The sequence below is a fragment of the Pseudoliparis swirei genome, chromosome 15 (assembly GCF_029220125.1).
Source record: "Pseudoliparis swirei isolate HS2019 ecotype Mariana Trench chromosome 15, NWPU_hadal_v1, whole genome shotgun sequence".
Lineage (NCBI taxonomy): Eukaryota > Metazoa > Chordata > Actinopteri > Perciformes > Liparidae > Pseudoliparis > Pseudoliparis swirei.
Window position 1 is genome coordinate 17,266,272 of NC_079402.1, and position 17,937 is coordinate 17,284,208.

General features: G+C 43.8%; 2 protein-coding genes across 8 annotated transcripts in view; one reads left to right on the forward strand and one right to left on the reverse strand.

The window, feature by feature from the left end:
• The window catches only part of LOC130204989 (lipoxygenase homology domain-containing protein 1-like), a 35,419-nt gene extending 32,284 nt beyond the window's left edge, over positions 1 to 3,135 (forward strand). For all 4 annotated transcript variants that reach the window (XM_056432070.1, XM_056432068.1, XM_056432067.1 and 1 more), the window contains one exon: positions 85 to 3,135. In XM_056432070.1, coding sequence (XP_056288045.1) covers positions 85 to 565 — 481 coding nt within the window. In that variant the 3' untranslated portion in view covers positions 566 to 3,135. The remainder of the gene's footprint in view (positions 1 to 84) is intronic.
• ark2ca (arkadia (RNF111) C-terminal like ring finger ubiquitin ligase 2Ca) lies at positions 2,491 to 16,502 on the reverse strand. Of its 4 annotated transcripts, XM_056432073.1 has the most exons (10): positions 15,957 to 16,501; positions 13,446 to 14,873; positions 13,269 to 13,346; positions 8,814 to 9,120; positions 8,605 to 8,733; positions 8,351 to 8,480; positions 7,605 to 7,709; positions 7,366 to 7,461; positions 7,148 to 7,251; positions 2,491 to 6,383 (listed from the first exon to the last, which is right to left on the reverse strand). In XM_056432073.1, the coding sequence occupies exons 3-10, from the start codon at positions 13,288 to 13,290 to the stop codon at positions 6,266 to 6,268; spliced, it is 1,011 nt and encodes a 336-aa protein (XP_056288048.1). In that variant the 5' UTR covers positions 13,291 to 13,346; positions 13,446 to 14,873; positions 15,957 to 16,501; the 3' UTR covers positions 2,491 to 6,265. The 4 variants fall into 4 exon arrangements, with proteins under 4 accessions (XP_056288048.1, XP_056288047.1, XP_056288046.1 ...); XM_056432072.1 differs by lacking the exons at positions 13,269 to 13,346; positions 13,446 to 14,873 and having other exon boundaries at positions 7,366 to 7,458; positions 15,957 to 16,502; XM_056432071.1 differs by lacking the exons at positions 13,269 to 13,346; positions 13,446 to 14,873 and having other exon boundaries at positions 15,957 to 16,502.
• Between the last annotated feature and the right edge of the window lie 1,435 nt (positions 16,503 to 17,937).

Below are 17,937 nucleotides of genomic sequence, written 5' to 3' on the forward strand. Positions count from 1 at the left end.
CCACATCTACATCCATGTGGAAGTCAGGTATTCAATATAGGCCATTTGTTGATCACAAATCTTATTCTGCGTCATCCCCTCCAGGTACATCTTCACTTGCAACGCCCTCATCCCCCTCTCTCCAAAGAGGGACGATTTCTTAACCGTCGAGTGCTCAAAGGCCATCGAGAGCTTCGCCAGTAAAGCGCGAAGCCTCGTGCCCGTCAAGTACGAAATCATCGTCGTCACGGGAGATGAGAAGGGAGCCGGTACGGACGCCAACGGTTTCATCACCATCTACGGCACCAATGGAGATTCGGGCCAACGGCCTCTCAGGCAGAAGTTTCGAAACCTTTTCGAACGCGAGCAGACGGACCGGTTCCTGCTGGAAATGCTGGACATGGGCGAGCTGCAGAAGGTCCGGGTGGAGCACGACAACGCTGGCACGAACCCCAGCTGGCTGCTGGATCGCGTGGAAGTCACCAACACAGCCAATGGCGTCACCACCATCTTCCTGTGTGGGAAGTGGCTGGACACTAAGAGGGCCGACGGGCTGATAGCCAGGGTCCTCTACCCGAAATACTAGAAGAACTATGTATTCAACCACAGACATTATGCTCTGGCAAGTTGTGCATCTCAGAAACTCAGACAGATTTTTGTACTCATAGTTTTTTTTATTAGTATTATATTATATTTGGATATTTAATACTACCTGGGAATATAGCCTGCAAAGAAATACTGTGGCAATGTCTTCATAGGTCAGGAAACTGAATGTGCCATTCTTTTTAACTTTCATGAGTCAGGGATGGTTTGTTGAGTTTTGTATAAATATTAAACTCTTTTTGCACTACTCAATATACAGCTGCCTGTTTGACTCTTATGTGTTAATTCAAACATCCAAACTAGAGTAAAAAAAAAAAAGCTGCACTAATCAATGCTTTTACATTGCCAATTGATTTTAAGACTGTGTAAAGTTTCGTGTGGGACGGACACACTGAGAATTATTAACTGGCTCTCATTTCATCACATCGCAGCTTTTCTTCCGATGTCTTGGTTTTACAGCCTCACAGATTCACTTATTTGGGGTTATTTCCCCCACTCTCATAAATCCATTGTCAGCAGTATTTAGCCGGTTTCAGGGGGAAAGACACAGCTATGAACCAAATGGCTGACACACACCGTTATCGACTACACTAAAAAAAATGATTCAAGCCCTTCTTAGAGGTGACACATTTAAATATTGTTTGATACATTTAAATAAATCAATTACAAAAATAGATATTTATATTTAATGGGTGTAACACAAAATGTATGAATACTTTCATTTATTAGATTTATTTAGGTTAGATGGTGTGCATATCAACTCAAAATAAATGTGTTTCATTGAGAACTACTCTTTGCGCATGCGCCAGCTGAAAATCAGTTGTTTACATGAGGTGAAGACACTTTCAGGGCTGTATGGTGGTGTAGTGGCTAGCACTGTTGCCTCACAGCCAGAGGGCCGTGGGTTCAATTCCCAGTCGGGGCGTTCCTTCTGTGTGGAGTTTGCGTATTTTTTTAGTTAGCTAGTTTATATTTTGAGTTAGACAAACACAAATGAATTTAATTTAATGAATATCGTTATTTTATTTTAGATGTATTTGTTACAAATGAGTTGGACTAACTTAATTACATTTTATTGCACTGATGTGCTAAATTTGAGTTGGAGTGGCATATAATTATTGGATGGAAAACCTGCCAACAATATAATTGAGTTCATCCAATGAGTCATTTCTTTGAGTGTAGCTGGTGGAGAAAGTGGAGCATTTAGTAGCGGAGACACACATTTCCCTTTAAGACGGACAACAACTGAGATAATGGGATTCAGTCCTAATGAATACTAAATGGTGCCATGTGAAACATGACTCAAAATATCACCGTTGTGTGGGGAGAAAAAAAACAAATCTATTGTTGCCCGAAAGACTGAATATTATAAAAATGTGTCAGAAATGATGCTCAATACATCTTGATACTTACACCTGATTTAATAAAGGTATATTATTATCTTATTTCTCATATTTTACCTAATAATAGCATCTTAACCCTTGTGTTGCCTTCGGGTCAATTTGACCCGATTCAATGTTTCACCCTCCTGTCGCCTTCGGGTCAATATGACCCGATTCAATGTTTAACCCTCCTGTTACCTTTATATTTACTAACATATTTTACCCTTGAGGTCAATATGACCCCAGCTATTAAAATCTCCAGAAAATTATTAGAATTAATATTGTTTTCCAAGTTTAAGTGTGAGGTACTTTATGTTTGTTTGTTGACTCCCGAAAGAACACCGACATTAAACATTGAATCGGGTCAAATTGACCCGAAGGCGACAGGAGGGTTAAATATTGAATCGGGTCAAAATGACCCGAAGGCAACACAAGGGTTAAGTGTCAAAAAGTCCAATTAAAACTACATCTTATCGGGAGCTTAGATCATACTACACCAGCATATAAAACATAAAAAACCAGAACATTTCCATTTTATCCAATTTATTACAAAAAGAGCACATACAAAAGGATAATATACAAGCCATGAAATAAAATTAAAAAAACAGAACAGTTTGGGTTTAGCAATGCAACTTTTGAAATCATTATTATTAGTAGTACTTTTTTTGTAATAAAGTACAAAATTCCACCACATGTGACTAACATTTATCCATAATATGCTCATCCATTTCTTCATCAACACACACATCACCATTAATGCGCTATTGCTTTAATATTAATGATAAATAGTTCTATTTTCAGATAAAATATCCTATATTGAAAAACATTGCGCAGTCACAGCTAAACAGCAGAGCTTCGTACGAGGATGGCGGCAGCCCTTTCACTGGCACTTTTTGGGATATTTTCTCTTCAGTTTTTGTGTTTTCAGTTTCAAACAGCGACAAAATTATTTTTTTCCCCCCCCTCTCCGATATATTCTTTGTATATATTTTCCCCATATACTATTAAACCATTGAGACTATATTGAAACCTGAGAAAACATGCATTTTTAGAAAAAGGTTGTGCTTTAATATCCTTGCCTTCCTTTGAGACTGTGAAAGGAAACGGAGGATAGAGTCTGAGAAGAGAGATGGACGGTAAAATAAAATAAAAAGGAGGTGGAGAGCGGGGAGATAGACGACAAACAGAAGTAAAGAAGGATTACTGAAGTATTGGTAAAGCCCACAGTGAAACATGCCTCTTTACAGTCAGAACAATTTCCACAATATGTAACGCTCCAGTTCTACGGACCAGCAGCTGGTTTGGACAGTTTGACTTCAATGGCTTTTGTAGATACAGTCAAACGTGATCGTAGCTCCTTCACAACTCACTCCTTTGTTTAATTATGCAACCAATAAGGCATGGCGGCTTCATGGATTGATTGTTATTAAATGGTTTCAGTAATATGGAAATATCTCCTAACACTTAAAAGCGAGGCACTTGTTATGCTTAAAGTCTACGAACTGAAGAGAAACACCAGAGAGATGAAAATTAAAAAGATCCGTACAAAGAGTTAAAGCGTGGGAACATGCTTCACAGATGATCGTTATTAAGACCCATAGTGCATTGTGAGAAGCAGAGCGTACAAAATAAAAAGCCAGAGTTCTGAGTGGTGGTGTGTTAAATTATCTTTTGCCAGTGAGAGGGTTCCCTTATTTAAAACACGCGAGTGAAAAACAAAAACAGAAGGAATCACTTCATTGCAGTTTGTCCACTACGTCACAGCATGGGGGATCAGAGGAATTGCATTGAATGGAATGTAACCAAGATCCACAGCACCACATGAGAGAGAGAGACTAAGAGAGAGAGAGAGAGAGAGAGAGAGAGGCGGAGAGCGGGCTCAGTAGCTCAGCCTTGGACAGTAAACATCGCACAGCCAGCTTGTGGATATCAAACAGCGGGGCTCTTTCTTTTTTAAACTTTTTTTTTTACTTTAGTGTTCCCAAAAAGTACAACTGCATGCAAAGCATTCCCATTTAAAACAATGCAAAAATGAGGTAATAGTTTTTTTTTCATAGCATTTTTGTGTTATTTCTAAATAAATAAATTATGATTCAATACCCGATCCCTTCCCACCCCCGAAAAAAAAACTATATAAAATTAAATACATACCCACAATATCTACAGTTAGTAATAAATTATGATTGTTAAATACTTAAGGCATCTCAACTGACAACACCCTGTGTAAACTATGAAAACTTCATCACAGATGACTCCACTACAGGAGGAGGCAGTTTCGACACCGGCAGTGCACAAGACGGAGGGGTGTGTGTGTGTGTGTGTGTGGGCGGGGAAATAATCCCAGTTAATTGATCCTAAACCCCACGAGGCTAAAAAAAGAAAAGCCTCTGGGTTCATCCTTTGCGATCATAGTGCGTGGGACAGTGAGGGTCCTGAAGGCATCCTGTAGAAAAACTAAACAAAGTGAAAACCAGGCCGAGTGTCACCGGCCTGAATGTTTTCCTGCCGTTGTGTCTGTGCACTGCGAGAGGGAGGCTGCCTCCGTCGCACCACGTTCTACATGTTCTAGCAATACAGCATAGCAACCAGCATAGCAACCACGAGGGGAGGTCTGTCACACAAAATACACAAAATCAATACGCAAGCTCCTCTCTTTCTGCATGAATCTATACCTAAATATAAACCAACGCAAACGCAACACCAGGGGAAAAACCCCTTTGTTGCTATAACTATTGTCACATGTGCTTGTTCTGTAGGCAATAAGGTAAACATTAAACCCATCGTGGCCTCCAGAGGGGACCGGATGAACACACGCTACAAGTCAGGGGAGCAGCCGCTGACACAGTTTTTGTTGTTGTTGTTTTTTGTTGTTTAGTTTGTTCGTTGTGTTAGTGTCGAGGTCGTCACAGCTCAGATTAACTAAGTCATGCAAAGCCATCTTTGTACCTTTTTTTTCTTCTTTTTTTTAGATTTAAGAAACGCTACCAAAGCGAACAGCCCAAGTCGACAATGAAACATGCTTTTTGTTGTTGTTCTAGTACACACTGTTCTGCCACTGGCCCCGCGCCAGGTGAAGAAACAGGTACGAGGGCAGCGGAGGCTCCTCCCACCTCGCGCTGCCGTTTCATTATCGTCCCTGTTTTTTTTTTTTTTTTGGCTTTGTGTTGTGTAAGCGCTCCAGTGGCCGAGTTAACATCCAGGTGTTGCCTTACACTTGAAACACACACACACACACACACACACATTTGAATTCTTTGAATAGCCACACATTTGTTAGACACATTCTTTAAGTCACACACACACACACAGGCAGAGCACGCACACACACTAACACACACACACACACACACACGTGAACCTGCGTGTCAGGTTCAAGCTAAACCGTGACCAAAAAAACAAAAAAAATGCATTTTGGTAAAATTACTTTCTACCTATTTTTTAAAAATACATAACGCCTCAGTCCCCGGGCCGGGTTGTCCAGGCAGTGACAGAGACCTACTCACACGACACAATCTCACATGACACCGACCCAAATGCACAACTGTATTGCAAAATGTCAAAGCTGCATGATAGAATTAAAACACTCGGCTACCCCCCCCCCATAGAAGACGACAGCGCATCAGATATCACTTGTAGGTTACTGCTACTCTACTACGACCACAAATGATCTTTAGGTAAACATGGCAACAGAGCATTTGTTAAGCTTTCGTGTGTGGCAGAATATTCATTTTGATTGAAGTGTGTTTGAAAAGAGAGAAATATATATTTATATATGTGTATATAAATATAGAAAGAGAGAGAGAGAGAGAAAAAAAGAGAGAAAGTAGCCAGCTCAGGGTGGGGTTATGCGTTTTCCACTCTCGGGACATTAAGTCATGGCTTTGAGGACATGCTACACAGCCCAGGACTACCTACAGTACGACACCACGACAGCAACAACACCCCACTTACGACCAGCAAGCTACGAGTAAACCCTGTGTAACATGAGCATGTGTGTGTATGTGTGTGTGTGTGTGTGTGTGTGTGTGTGTGTCTTTTGCTTCCAGAGGGATGTGCTTCTATATAAAAAGAGTTGGCCTCTCGCAGTTTAGTTTTCCTGGCTTGGCTCAGTAAAGCGTGAGTCAGAAGGGTGGTGATGTCACATGAAGTCCGGAGACATTTGGCAAAGCACCCAACAGGAGGAGGAGGAGGAGGGGGGGGGGGTGGCGGCCAGCAAGCCGAGGTGGAAGAAAGCAGGAACCACGCGAGGGTGATGGACGAGGAGGAGGAGGAGGAGGAGGAGGAGGGGAGCTGAAAGCTCATCAGCTGTCGGGGTTCAGCTGTGTTTCGATGTCCACTCGACAGATGGGACACTTCCTGCTGGTGGCCAGCCATTGGTCCACGCAGCCCTGGTGGAAGAGGTGCATGCAGGGCAATCTCCTGGAGGACAGAGAGGACAGAGAGACACGGGGTCAACGTCGATTCTGGCACGACTCTCAACGCGGTTATCGGCTCGCCTTCTAAAACCAGCAGCGAGTTCATTTTGTTCACGACTTCTGGAGAGTCATTAAACGCCACATGCCTCTCCGACAGCTGAGCATGCTGTAAACTGACCTCGACCCCGAGGCACAGGTTTTAGCTCCTGAATTTCACACCCCGACGTGGTTGGAAATGCATGTGTCGGGGCACCATTTTGGAAAATATTTGCTTTCAGGTGGAGTCAACGTAAGGCTAACTTCTCCCATATCCATATCGGCCTGTAGGAAGCTGGAGCCAGCACCTGGTTAGCTTAGCTTAGCACAAAGACTGGAAACAGGGGACACACGGCGTCCGGCACAAACTGAATCCATCTGCTGATCGTCTCGTGCTTCATGTGACCCTGTTTGTCTCATGTTAGCAAGAAGAAAGATCAATATTTTAGTTAATGGTTTGCAATGTATTTAGCATTTTCTGTCAAATTTATTTGACAGCAAAAAGGTAGAAGTTTGTAACTTTTTACCTCAATATGAAATCCCACTCAATACCCATTTGTTTTGTATTATTACTTCATGTATTTAAAAAGGTGAAAGATGAGAAGGTCATCACCACTCTCATGGTCGACGTGGTATCAATCCGACTCTCAAATGAGTGATTCTCAAGATGCCAAACTTGCATCTCCTCTCACGGGAAGGGACGTTTCTTCGTGAACAGATAAGGATTCTGACCTGACGTCCTCTCCGTCCTCCAGCATGGACAGACAGATGGTGCATTTCTCGTCCACGTCGGTTTCCTCCTCCTCCTCCTCAATCTTCAGCAGCAGGGGCTTCCTCTGTTAGCGGGTCAGATTACAGAGGGACAAAAGATGAGCTCAGAGCAGCGAACGCAGGAGACGTGGCGGCGTACGTGTGTGTGTGTGTGTGTGTGTGTGTGTGTTACGCCGTACCTTCTTGTATTTGTGTGGGAAGGTGAATCGCTCGATGGTCGTCTGGACCGCTCCTCTGCTGACACTCCCCAGCCGGTCCTCCAGCTGCAACAGCTCCTGGGGTGAAGTGGGTATCCAGTTGAGATTAAAGAAAAGAAGAAGAAGAACATAAATAATAGTAATAACAACAACATTGATAATAACACAGCTACGAGATGTATTTTTGAGCTCAGGAGCTGGAATTTTGGAAACGGGTTTACCTCGTAGCTTTCTCTCACGGCGGTGGCGTGCCGCGAGGGGTTCAGGCTCTGCAGGGCCAACAGGTGCAGCTGGGGGTACGGGTAGTTTCTGATTTCATGCACAACCTGACAGAAGAGAAGTGGTCACCACATGGCGGGGACGCGCTCGTCGAGTTGTTTCGACGTATCGCGTTAGAAACAAACAAAGAAGACGCGTGTGTGAGAAAACTGAAGGTGAACCAACAATAAATACTGCGTTTCGGGGACGTTTGTAGGAGTCAAAGAAAGGGGGCGGGGCTAAACCCCAAGGGGAGTGGCATGTCAGGGAATTTTTGGGGGGATATCAATTGATTCCGACGGTTCATAGATTAGCATAGATTTTGCTCTGTAGTTTTGCTTCTCTCAGTATCTGAGAACACAGGAGACAGAATGTCAGTGTCTATATTTGATGCTCATTTGGACACCGTCGCTGAGAATATGTCAAATATACCATCAAACGGAGAAAAAATACAATAATATCTATTAATGCAAAGAATAGAGAGATGTCGGTAGTTATTTCTTGTATTTCCAATTTGCTCGTTCACACTCTGTTTCTAACTAAATAGCAAGCTGGCTATGATCAAAAGCAGATCACAGTTGGCAGAGGTGGATCCGATCAATGGAGCGAACCCTTAAACTTGCAGGCTCAATAAATCTATGACACACAGGTCAACTTGCATTTTCTTTTTTCTTAAATGGAGAATAAAATCCACCCAGATGAAACATACCACTTGTGCAGAGGACGTGTTCCTGGGGAAGTGGTGCATCCGAGGGGAGGCCAGGTAATGCTGATAGTGCTGTGGAAGCTGCTGGAGCTGGTACTGGTGGTGAGGGAGGCCGGCGTCCACGCTGAGATCCCTGAGGAGGACACACACACACACAGGCAGGTGACTAATGGAACGTCGTCACTCACGGTGGGCCGACGGGGCGCGGGCGTTTCTCTGCTGCACGGGACTCTGGGTAAACTCCGCCGGTGACTCACCAGTCGGTGCCTTCGGCCAGGTACCGCTGCTGCTGCTGCGTCATTTGCTGGGGAACGTGGAGGGGGTGGGAGAACTCGTAGCCCGAGCGCATCCGGTGAGGGTTCAGGGGAAGACGCTCCTGGGTTCTTCTGCAATGAGATAAAGATATGATCGTATACGGATAAGGAATCCCCCCCCCGCCGTCTCCGTCTGCATCCGCTGGTTCTACCTGGAGTGCGGGAGGATCCTGCGGTGCTGCGCTTCGAGAAGCTGCTGCTGGATGAGGTATTGCTGGTGTAAGGCCTGAGGTAGGAATGGAGGTCCCGGCACATCTTGGAACTGAGGGGGTGCGGGCAGGGCAGTGAGCGGCGGCTGGTGTGCCGGCGGCGGCAGGTGGGCGGCGAGGCCGGTCTGAGGCGGCGGCTGACCGGCGTGTCCCAGGGGGAACTCCGCCGAGATGGGCGCCTGGGGAGCGCCCAGGGCAAAGTGTCGGCAGGAGGTCGCATGGCTGTGCTGGTGCCTGGTGAAGTGAGCTCCTACAGGGGGGAGAGACACACGGGATCAGACAGGAACACTTTCATTCAGACGGACGCCACACAGGAACCAGTGAGGAGGACGCACTGACGCGAGCACCTTCTGGCTCTCACACACACACACACACACACACACACACACACACACACACACACACACACACACACACACACACACACACACACACACACACACACACACACACACACACACACACACACACACACACACACACACACACATCAACAAGCACAGAGAGAACATGGAAACAGGAGAGAGCTCACACAGGAAGAGACGAGACAGACACAACAGCAGATGGAGGACACAGACATTGGGACCCCTGTTGAGCACCATTTACACACACACACACACACACACACACACACACACACACACACACACACACAATGGCCGACCTCTCCACTTGCCACAGGAAGGATGGATCTCCACTAACGGCCCGGTGCGTTTTCCGAGAAGATCTACAGCCTCGAGGGACGTCTTTGGACGTGATGGACGCCGAGTTATGTCCGCCGTTTGAAGGAACACATCTTCAACTGATTTCTCTCATTAAAAGTTTTTTTTTTTTAAACCTCCAAAAGGATTCACCGCCTCCATTTCTACCCCCTATCAGGAGGTGGAGCGGCAGAACATGAGATTGTGCGGTAGTCCCACTGAATCACCTCGGTATCAAGTTGCACAAAACAATCAATACTAATTACTCCGGGCTCAGATAGAGGAGGCCGAGGGGGGGGGGGGGGGCAGCCCATTACAGCTCTCTAGCTCTCAGGGACAGGAAGCGGAGTCTGGAGGCCGGACCGTGGATAATGAAGTACCGGAGCGCGGTGCCTTTGTTTGGTTAGGAGGGAATAATTGTCTCATCTACTGTCGGGTCAGCCGTTTCACGCAGCCGAATGCAGCCGGACGTGCCAAACAGTATGTGGAGTGACAGTGTACGTCTCATATAAAGAGGGGAGATCATTTGGCTATTAGTTAATGGTCTGGGCTCTATTGGGCTAATCTATTTTTACAGTCGATGGCCCACTGGGCCAAAATCTAATTGACTAATTCTCAAGTCTAACATGTTTATGGAAACACAATATCCACAGTATCCCTTACATACGTGTGCATTTATGAGTGGTATAACATTTTGGGTGTATGGATATTAATTGTCTCCCTCTCAAGATCAATACTCTGGTCACACTCTAAAACCAACCATTACAAAATATGCCTCCCACAAACGTTAAAGCTAATTAACATGTTGTATTTGAGTTGTTTAATCTGTAAAGTACAGAAGTCCTGTTGTGGTTTCATGAGGCTCCACGCGGAGGACTATTTCTTTGGAGTTTATAAATCACTGAAGAGACACCAGGAAGTGTCGGTCCCCGTAGAGAAATAGTCATTTCAGTTATGGCATACATTAAAAACACAATATGTAATGAGCTCATCAATGAGCTTTTTTTTTTTTTTTTGCAGAGCCATTTCCTCAAAGTCTTTCTGCAGTAAACTATCTGCTTTAAAAAATAAAAAAAAGGAGTAGTGTGACATCGACTTCCACCAGAAGGCCAATAAGCACACGTCAAGAATTTCAACAATATTTGGGCTGAGGAAGAGGAGCAGATGAGGCCGGATGCTGGTTTGGATTGGCATAAAGGCTAAACATCCCTTTTGTGTGAAGCCCGTGACCCGGTGAGACCGGACTCTAAATGGATTCAAGGAAATATCTAATTATTGGTCTGTGGGCTCTTTCCAGCGTGAACTGCTGACATTAATATTTGGCATATTGCAGTGCTGCCAGCGGCGGCCCTGATGTTATCGTTCCATCGCTGCTTTTTCCCCCCGACTTGCAGATACAACATGCCCGATTGGTGCAGAACCCCCCCCCCCCCCCCCACACTCACACATACATGCATACACACACTCCCATCCACCTCTCCTCGCCCCCGTGCTGCTGCACAGGCAGCCCCTCCCCCAAGGCTTAGCTGCGGCACGGTGTCCCCGCGTGAGCGACGGCCCGTAAGCCCAGCCGCCGCCGACTGCAGCAGTCTGACATCAAACCTGTCTGCCTCTCCTCACTCCCCCCCCTCCCTCCATCACTGCAGCTTTACAATCGCACCTCCCCTCCAACATAATCCTGTCTTCTGCCTGGTGCGGTGGTCTTCCATCATGTGAGCCCCAAGTGTGTATGCGGTTTTTCCACACAAAAAAACCCCACAACCCTGCTGATACCCACTGATTGGCTCCACTCCCAATCACAGCGAGGGCCTGATGGGGGAAGTCAGCTGGCCTGGGAAGGGAACGGCAACATGACAACATGCTTGCACACCGCTCGCTGACCTTGATGCTAAACATCAGTCACGTAAGGACTGGGTAAGCGCGCGCTGTAAAACAAAGCAGTCGATGTGAAACGTGGTCCGTATCACCGTGACGATGAAGTTCTGCGTTACAGCTGTTGAGTTATTTCTAAGTCGGTTGCTGTGGAGAAAGTTGACACACACACACACACACACACACACACACACACACACACACACACACACACACACACACACACACACACACACACACACACACACACACACACACACACACACACACACACACACACACACACACACACACACACACACACACACACACACACACACACACACACACACACACACACACACACAGTGTGTGTCAGCGTGTAAATAACTCTCGGCTATTTCGGACGCGTCGAACAGATGTACGGCTCGAGTGGCCGGAACGTGACGGCCACGAGTCCCACGCTCGACGACTGAAATGACCGAGTTTATATTTAAAATGACAAACACGTGAAATTAAAGGAGCACCAGAGTTCGTGTTGTTGTCCAGTCCACCCATGTTTAGAAAGTTCACAGAAGGGAAGCTTTTTTTAAAAAATCGTTTGAATCACACGTTGTTAAAAAAAATCAATTACAAAGTGTTATTTTGTCGGCTGAGTGGATATTTAGAACTTGCAAGTTAAAAACCACAAAGTACATTACTATCTTATATTAACAGCTTTTACTTGAATTAACGACGTCCTGCGATAAACAATCAAAAGCTTTTTCTTCAAGCTACAATTTACAGGAACTCATTTTTAAAACCCAACTATATTCGTGCTTCTCGCTGTGATTTTTATTTCTACGAGATGAATGAGAACAACATGCTGCAGCAGTAAACATACAAAGACATAACGCTTCACACATGAAATATGTCCATATGGTTACTGAACCAAAGTGATCTCTAACTATGCGACACATTCAGACTCTTAATCTATTGACAAGTTGCAGTCTGATAAGATCTACACTGCTTTTATACGTCCTTTTGTTTAATCCATACAAGAACTAGAATGGGCACTCGGTAGAGCGCATACCTTCGCATATCACAAGATTGGGCATTGACTTATGAACATGTTGGCATTAGTTGCATGCCAATTGGATAAAAATTGACTGCGCTATGGTAAAAAGAAGATTGACCTTTTCATGACCTTGACCCGATCGATCCCAAAATCTAATCAAATGGTCCCCGGATAATAACCAATCATCCCACCAAATTTCATGCGATTCGGTTTAATATTTTTTGAGTTATGCGAGTAACACGCAAATAAATAAATAAATACACGGCGATCAAAACATAACCTTCCGCATTTTCAATGCAAAGGTAATTATAGGCGGTAACGTGCACTTGAAGAGCAGGAAATTGACGTTGGTACCTTCGTTTTTGCATTTAATGTGTAGCGTGAGCTTCAGAGGCTGCTGGATGATTTTTAAATGGACCGTTCTCTGCCAGGAAGCGACTAAGATTTCGCTGCCCGTTGACTTCCTCCATTAAGAACACGCAGGACCGACTCGTGCAGCCTTTAGAAGAATGTAAGCCGTGTTTAATGTGCATGCAACGACAGACTTCAAAGGTCAATACCTCGAGGTATAGTTGGGCGGCATCGTGAATACCACGATGATTTATAGGCTGTAGTATTTTTGCACCGGGGTGTACAATAGTTGACATTTTTTATCAGGCAATGCTGCCAATTGATATTGGATTTGTTTTTGCGTGACTAGCCAAAAACAAATGCACGTAAGTTTGTTTTTTAAAGATGTAGCATCACCAACTATTTTGACATTTGTATATATTTATAAATGAGATATACCTAGACAGAAGATTGTATCCATATCTCCCAAAGTTGTTCCCGTGTTAACGCGTCACCAGTGATCACCAATGAGGTCGGCTGCGTGTTCGAGACACAGCGTATGGTTCAGGAGGAAATGACAGCGTGGAACATTAAATATCAATGCCGTTCGGTTTCAATTAAAACATGCATTTTTACCCCTTTTTTGTTGTTGTCGTTGATAGAAAAGTTAGTTGCCCCAACTCTAAAGTAAGCAGAGGGGTGACTTCTGTCAAAGACAGCTGAGAAATGAGAGCACATAGAGAGTGAGGGGACCGTCTCAGTGACGGCACAGTGGAGGGGGGAGGGGAGGAACACATGGAAATCAGCAAAAAGCACACTGAAGGTTAGAAAGAAAACTACAGTCTTTATTGGAAGATATTAGTATGTGTGGCACTGTGTGATAATAGTAATATATCCTCTATATAACCAGAATAATACCATGCAAATAAAGACCAACGGCGAGGCCGGAACATGCTCTCTGTAGGGTTAACGGAACAGAAGCAGCATCCAATGAGGAGATGTGTTTGCTTACAGCACATTTCAGTATAGCAGGGACATCTCTACACAAAGTTTACATTGGAATCTGCTGTTCAATGTGGAAAAACAAAAAGTATAAAATGACCATGCATTAGGATCTAATACAAAGAACATAAGGTAGAAAACCACAAACAAAGAATAAAAGACATTTTCATTCTACAAAAGGAGTTCTACAGCAGTGCAGGATTTACACATCCCTGTAAAATGGATCACATTCTGGAGGTGTCTGAGGGGAGACTTGAGAGAGAGGGGGAGAGACTGTGATTGACAGTGTGAGTTATCAAATGGCAAGATGAGTTGGACCGGAGTTTAGTCAATTGATTGTGAATGACTAAATCAATTTAGCTAGCCGGAAACAAAGGCTTTCACACATGGATGGGATTATGGCCAGCGGTTTGGACGCCACTAACAAGTGCAGTGGACAATCAAAAGGTGAAAATAACACTCAAACTACATGTTTTGGAGAATTGATGAACGTTAGGATAGCTGGATTATCCGTGAAAACTATTTAGGAACCAAAAGTGATCCTACAAGTGCTTTATTGATTACAAAAGCTGGTACAATGCACCCTTCCAAATCGGGGCTGGAGACCAAATTGAACCAGTTCGATCAAGCCTGGCTGTAATCGAATGGTGGTGGGGGGGGGGGATCAAAATGTATCCACTTTACAGAAATTTACAGCAGAATGTAGCCTATCCACTGAATGGGAGAATCACAGTGACAGTTTGTAGTACGGTCTAATGCTACAATGGGTTATTCACTGAAGAGCAACATGACAGTTTAAATAAAGACAAACTGTTTTCTACAGAAAGGTGTTATTCTTTAGTCTTTAGTTGCACAGAAGGATACGGTATGAGTGGGAACTCTGTTTTTAATGCCAATGTCGTCTTCAGATGGAAAGAGGAAATGAGGAAGAAGGGGGTTCACAATACAGCTAGATGCAGAGAACAGGCAGAGGCTACGGCAGACAGCAGCAGATGATCGTTAGCTACACAATGGAGGGGGACAAAGGTCTGAGAAATGCGGAATGTAGAGCCAGCCTCGATACTATGGAACAGGAAAAAAGAACACAAATAAAAGCACAATGAAATCATCGGTGCTACTGCACGTAGTTTTAACAAGTCACGTCAAATTACCACTATTATTATTATTAAAATCAACACAGAGCCTACTGCAGTGGAGGATTCTTATATTTAAGCCCAATTCAGCCATATAGTGATTATTTCGATTTCTTTTTTTAAATTTCCTTTTGGTTTTCACTGCACGTGCAGCGCAATTTGCAGGTTTCATTTGACGCTTTTTGCATCGCACACACACGTTTACGGCAAAATGCCACCATTTTATACAATTTTTTTTAAATAAATAGCCAGCCATATCTATTCATATGAACTACGGCCATCACGCTATATTTCTTCTCCGTTTTAATTATTTTTTGGTGGAGCACTTAATTGAAACTAACTCGGGTGAAATGAGCTTAGAGTCAACAGACTCCATGCCAGTTGCACACAAAGGGACACACGTCGTCCCCCGGCATGTTGTCGGTCGTCGGCTTAAATTCAGATATTTTTTTGCTTGGAACCAAATTAAAAAGACAAATTCACGTAAAAGATGTAGATGTTATTAGCTAAAGCCGAGCTAGTGAACGTGGCCGCATGAAGCCACTCGCATTGTTCTAGTAACGTTAGCTTAGCGGTGACACACACACACACACACAGAGAGAGAGAGAGAGAAACGCACGTAAACACCACGCAGTGAGAGATAAACCGCTAGCGCAGCTGAGGATAAAAGAAAAGAAAAAGAGGCAGCCGTTTGACAGCTGCTGTCATTTGGTGCGGTTAACGAACCCCAAAACCTCCCTAAAAAATAAACAAAGAGACGTCCATTTCCTCTTGGATAATATTAAAAAGCCTCAAGTCACACTAATGACGGTTTAACGGTCGTGTTAACGCGACGCTGCGGTTAGCGAGACGGCTAATGTTGAGCTCAACTGTCGCTGTTGTGCTGGCTTGCGTTTTTTTTGCTAGCAGGTGTCGGCTCTGTTTACATCGTTTTAAAAAGGACATTTAAAAGAAAGAAAAGCCGAGAAATATGTTAGGGTTAGGATAAGAAGATGTATCGAGATGGTCATACCTCTATTTCTAACTGAGCCGAAGACGGGGAGAACCAGATATCCAACATGTACTAACACCATCCTGGGTCCTTCTTTGTTGTGTGGGTAGCCAGCGAGACAGATGGTCCATGGAAATGATCCCCTCCACTCCTCCAGCACCCAGCGCGTTCAAACGGACACGCTGCGCAGCGAGCGCACGCAGACCCGGGCGACCAATCACAGGACCCCTCCGATCGTGACCCTGCCGGGTTTGACACCCAGCTCCACCAATGAGAATGCGTCTGTGTTCTGGACAGCCCGCCCCCTCCGTGACTGAACCCATCAGTCTAGATAAGGTACTGTAACTTGTTTCACATGTTTGTTTGTTTATAAAAGGGATACATGCTAAACATTTCCTAGTAGCCTAATCTGTAATATTATTATTATTCAGCAACTTCCAAGAATCTCACTTTCAGAGGGAAATGTTGGACTTTTGCTCCACTACTTTTATGATTTGTTGTACATAATTTATGATTAAAAGCCGTGCATATCCGCATTAGTGTTTTTAAAAATTGTTGTGGTTTATTGTGGGCATTTGCAAAGCTATGATGGGATTTAGGCTACTTCTCACTAGGTGGGTCAGATGACTCATGGGTCCCAAAATCAAAAACAATAAAATGAAACTATAATTCAATATGCTGTGGTAGAAAGTAACCAAGCACATTTACTCAAGTAATTTGAGGTACTCCAATGTGTTTCTATCTACTGCCATAACACATCTATTTACCGGTTATCTTGATTTGTAACACGCAAAACAAGTGATCAATTTATTTATATATATATTCGAATGCATTACTCGTGTTGTCAAACCACAAACAAAGCAACATTACAAGGAAATCCAATTCATTCTAACCACTTTAATTCCCTTTCCCTGCAAGAACACTGGACATCTGACACTCCTTTTGAGCCTGAACACATGACAACAGACTACATAGCCCGCTTGTAAAAGGAATCTTTGAGTTTAAGCACAAGAATACTTGTTAGATCACATTTAATTATAGTTTAATCGTATTATTGTTCACTTTGGGGGACAGTGGATTGCTTGTCCCAGCCAGGACCGCTAAGTGAGATGCAACCAACAAACAACCCATAGAAAACGGAGCGGAATAATCTGCTCCGGGAAAAATAATATTCACTTCTTATATTTTCTTATTTGAAAAGCAACCTCTCCCTAAAGTATCACAGTACAAGTACCGTTTTCTTGTCTAGCAGATCTGCTTAGACCTGTCGGTGTCCTGACAATCCCTCTGTCTTTAGTGTTAAGCCTGAAGGGTGAAGGAACAGATGGGCATGTGGAGGCTGAGGGGGTCGCACAACTCTTAGTCCCATATGTCCTTGTCTTCTAGTTCCCACCGTCTCATTTTTAAGCCTGCGGTGCCACACAAAGAGCCTTTCACAATGCTTTACTATCGGTGCCGGTCAAACTACTGCTGCTTCCTTTACTCACAAATGAGAGGCCTTTTAATACTGTCAACTATCACTTCATGCTACACAACTTTTATAACTCATATTGTGAAAATGGTAGCAAGTGCAATGTTTGATTTTCTTAAGACCTTTTTGTCATATTCTTGAGTCACATTGCCCAATTTCTATATTTATGAAATGTTAATAAATATTATATAAATGCATTGAAACTCTGATTAAACCACAAAATGTCTAGTTTTATTTCAAACTACAAAACCTAAAGATGTTATGTTTGCAATTATAGGGGCCAAAAAAGAAGCAAATCTTTGCTTGAAAATATACTGAAAATGATTCATCAAAAGTTGCCATTTTTCTTGTTGTCGATCAACTAAACAAGTATTTTACATTTGCCCATTAAAGCTGTTTTTCTTTTCATGAGAAAGCAAATACAACTTAGTTTTTCTCACTCGTAAGTTACAGTCGTCACCTGCATTTCTATCTGTGTGCAGCCGACACCGGACGGGGCCTGTCGTTTTGAATAAACCTGAAATAGCACTT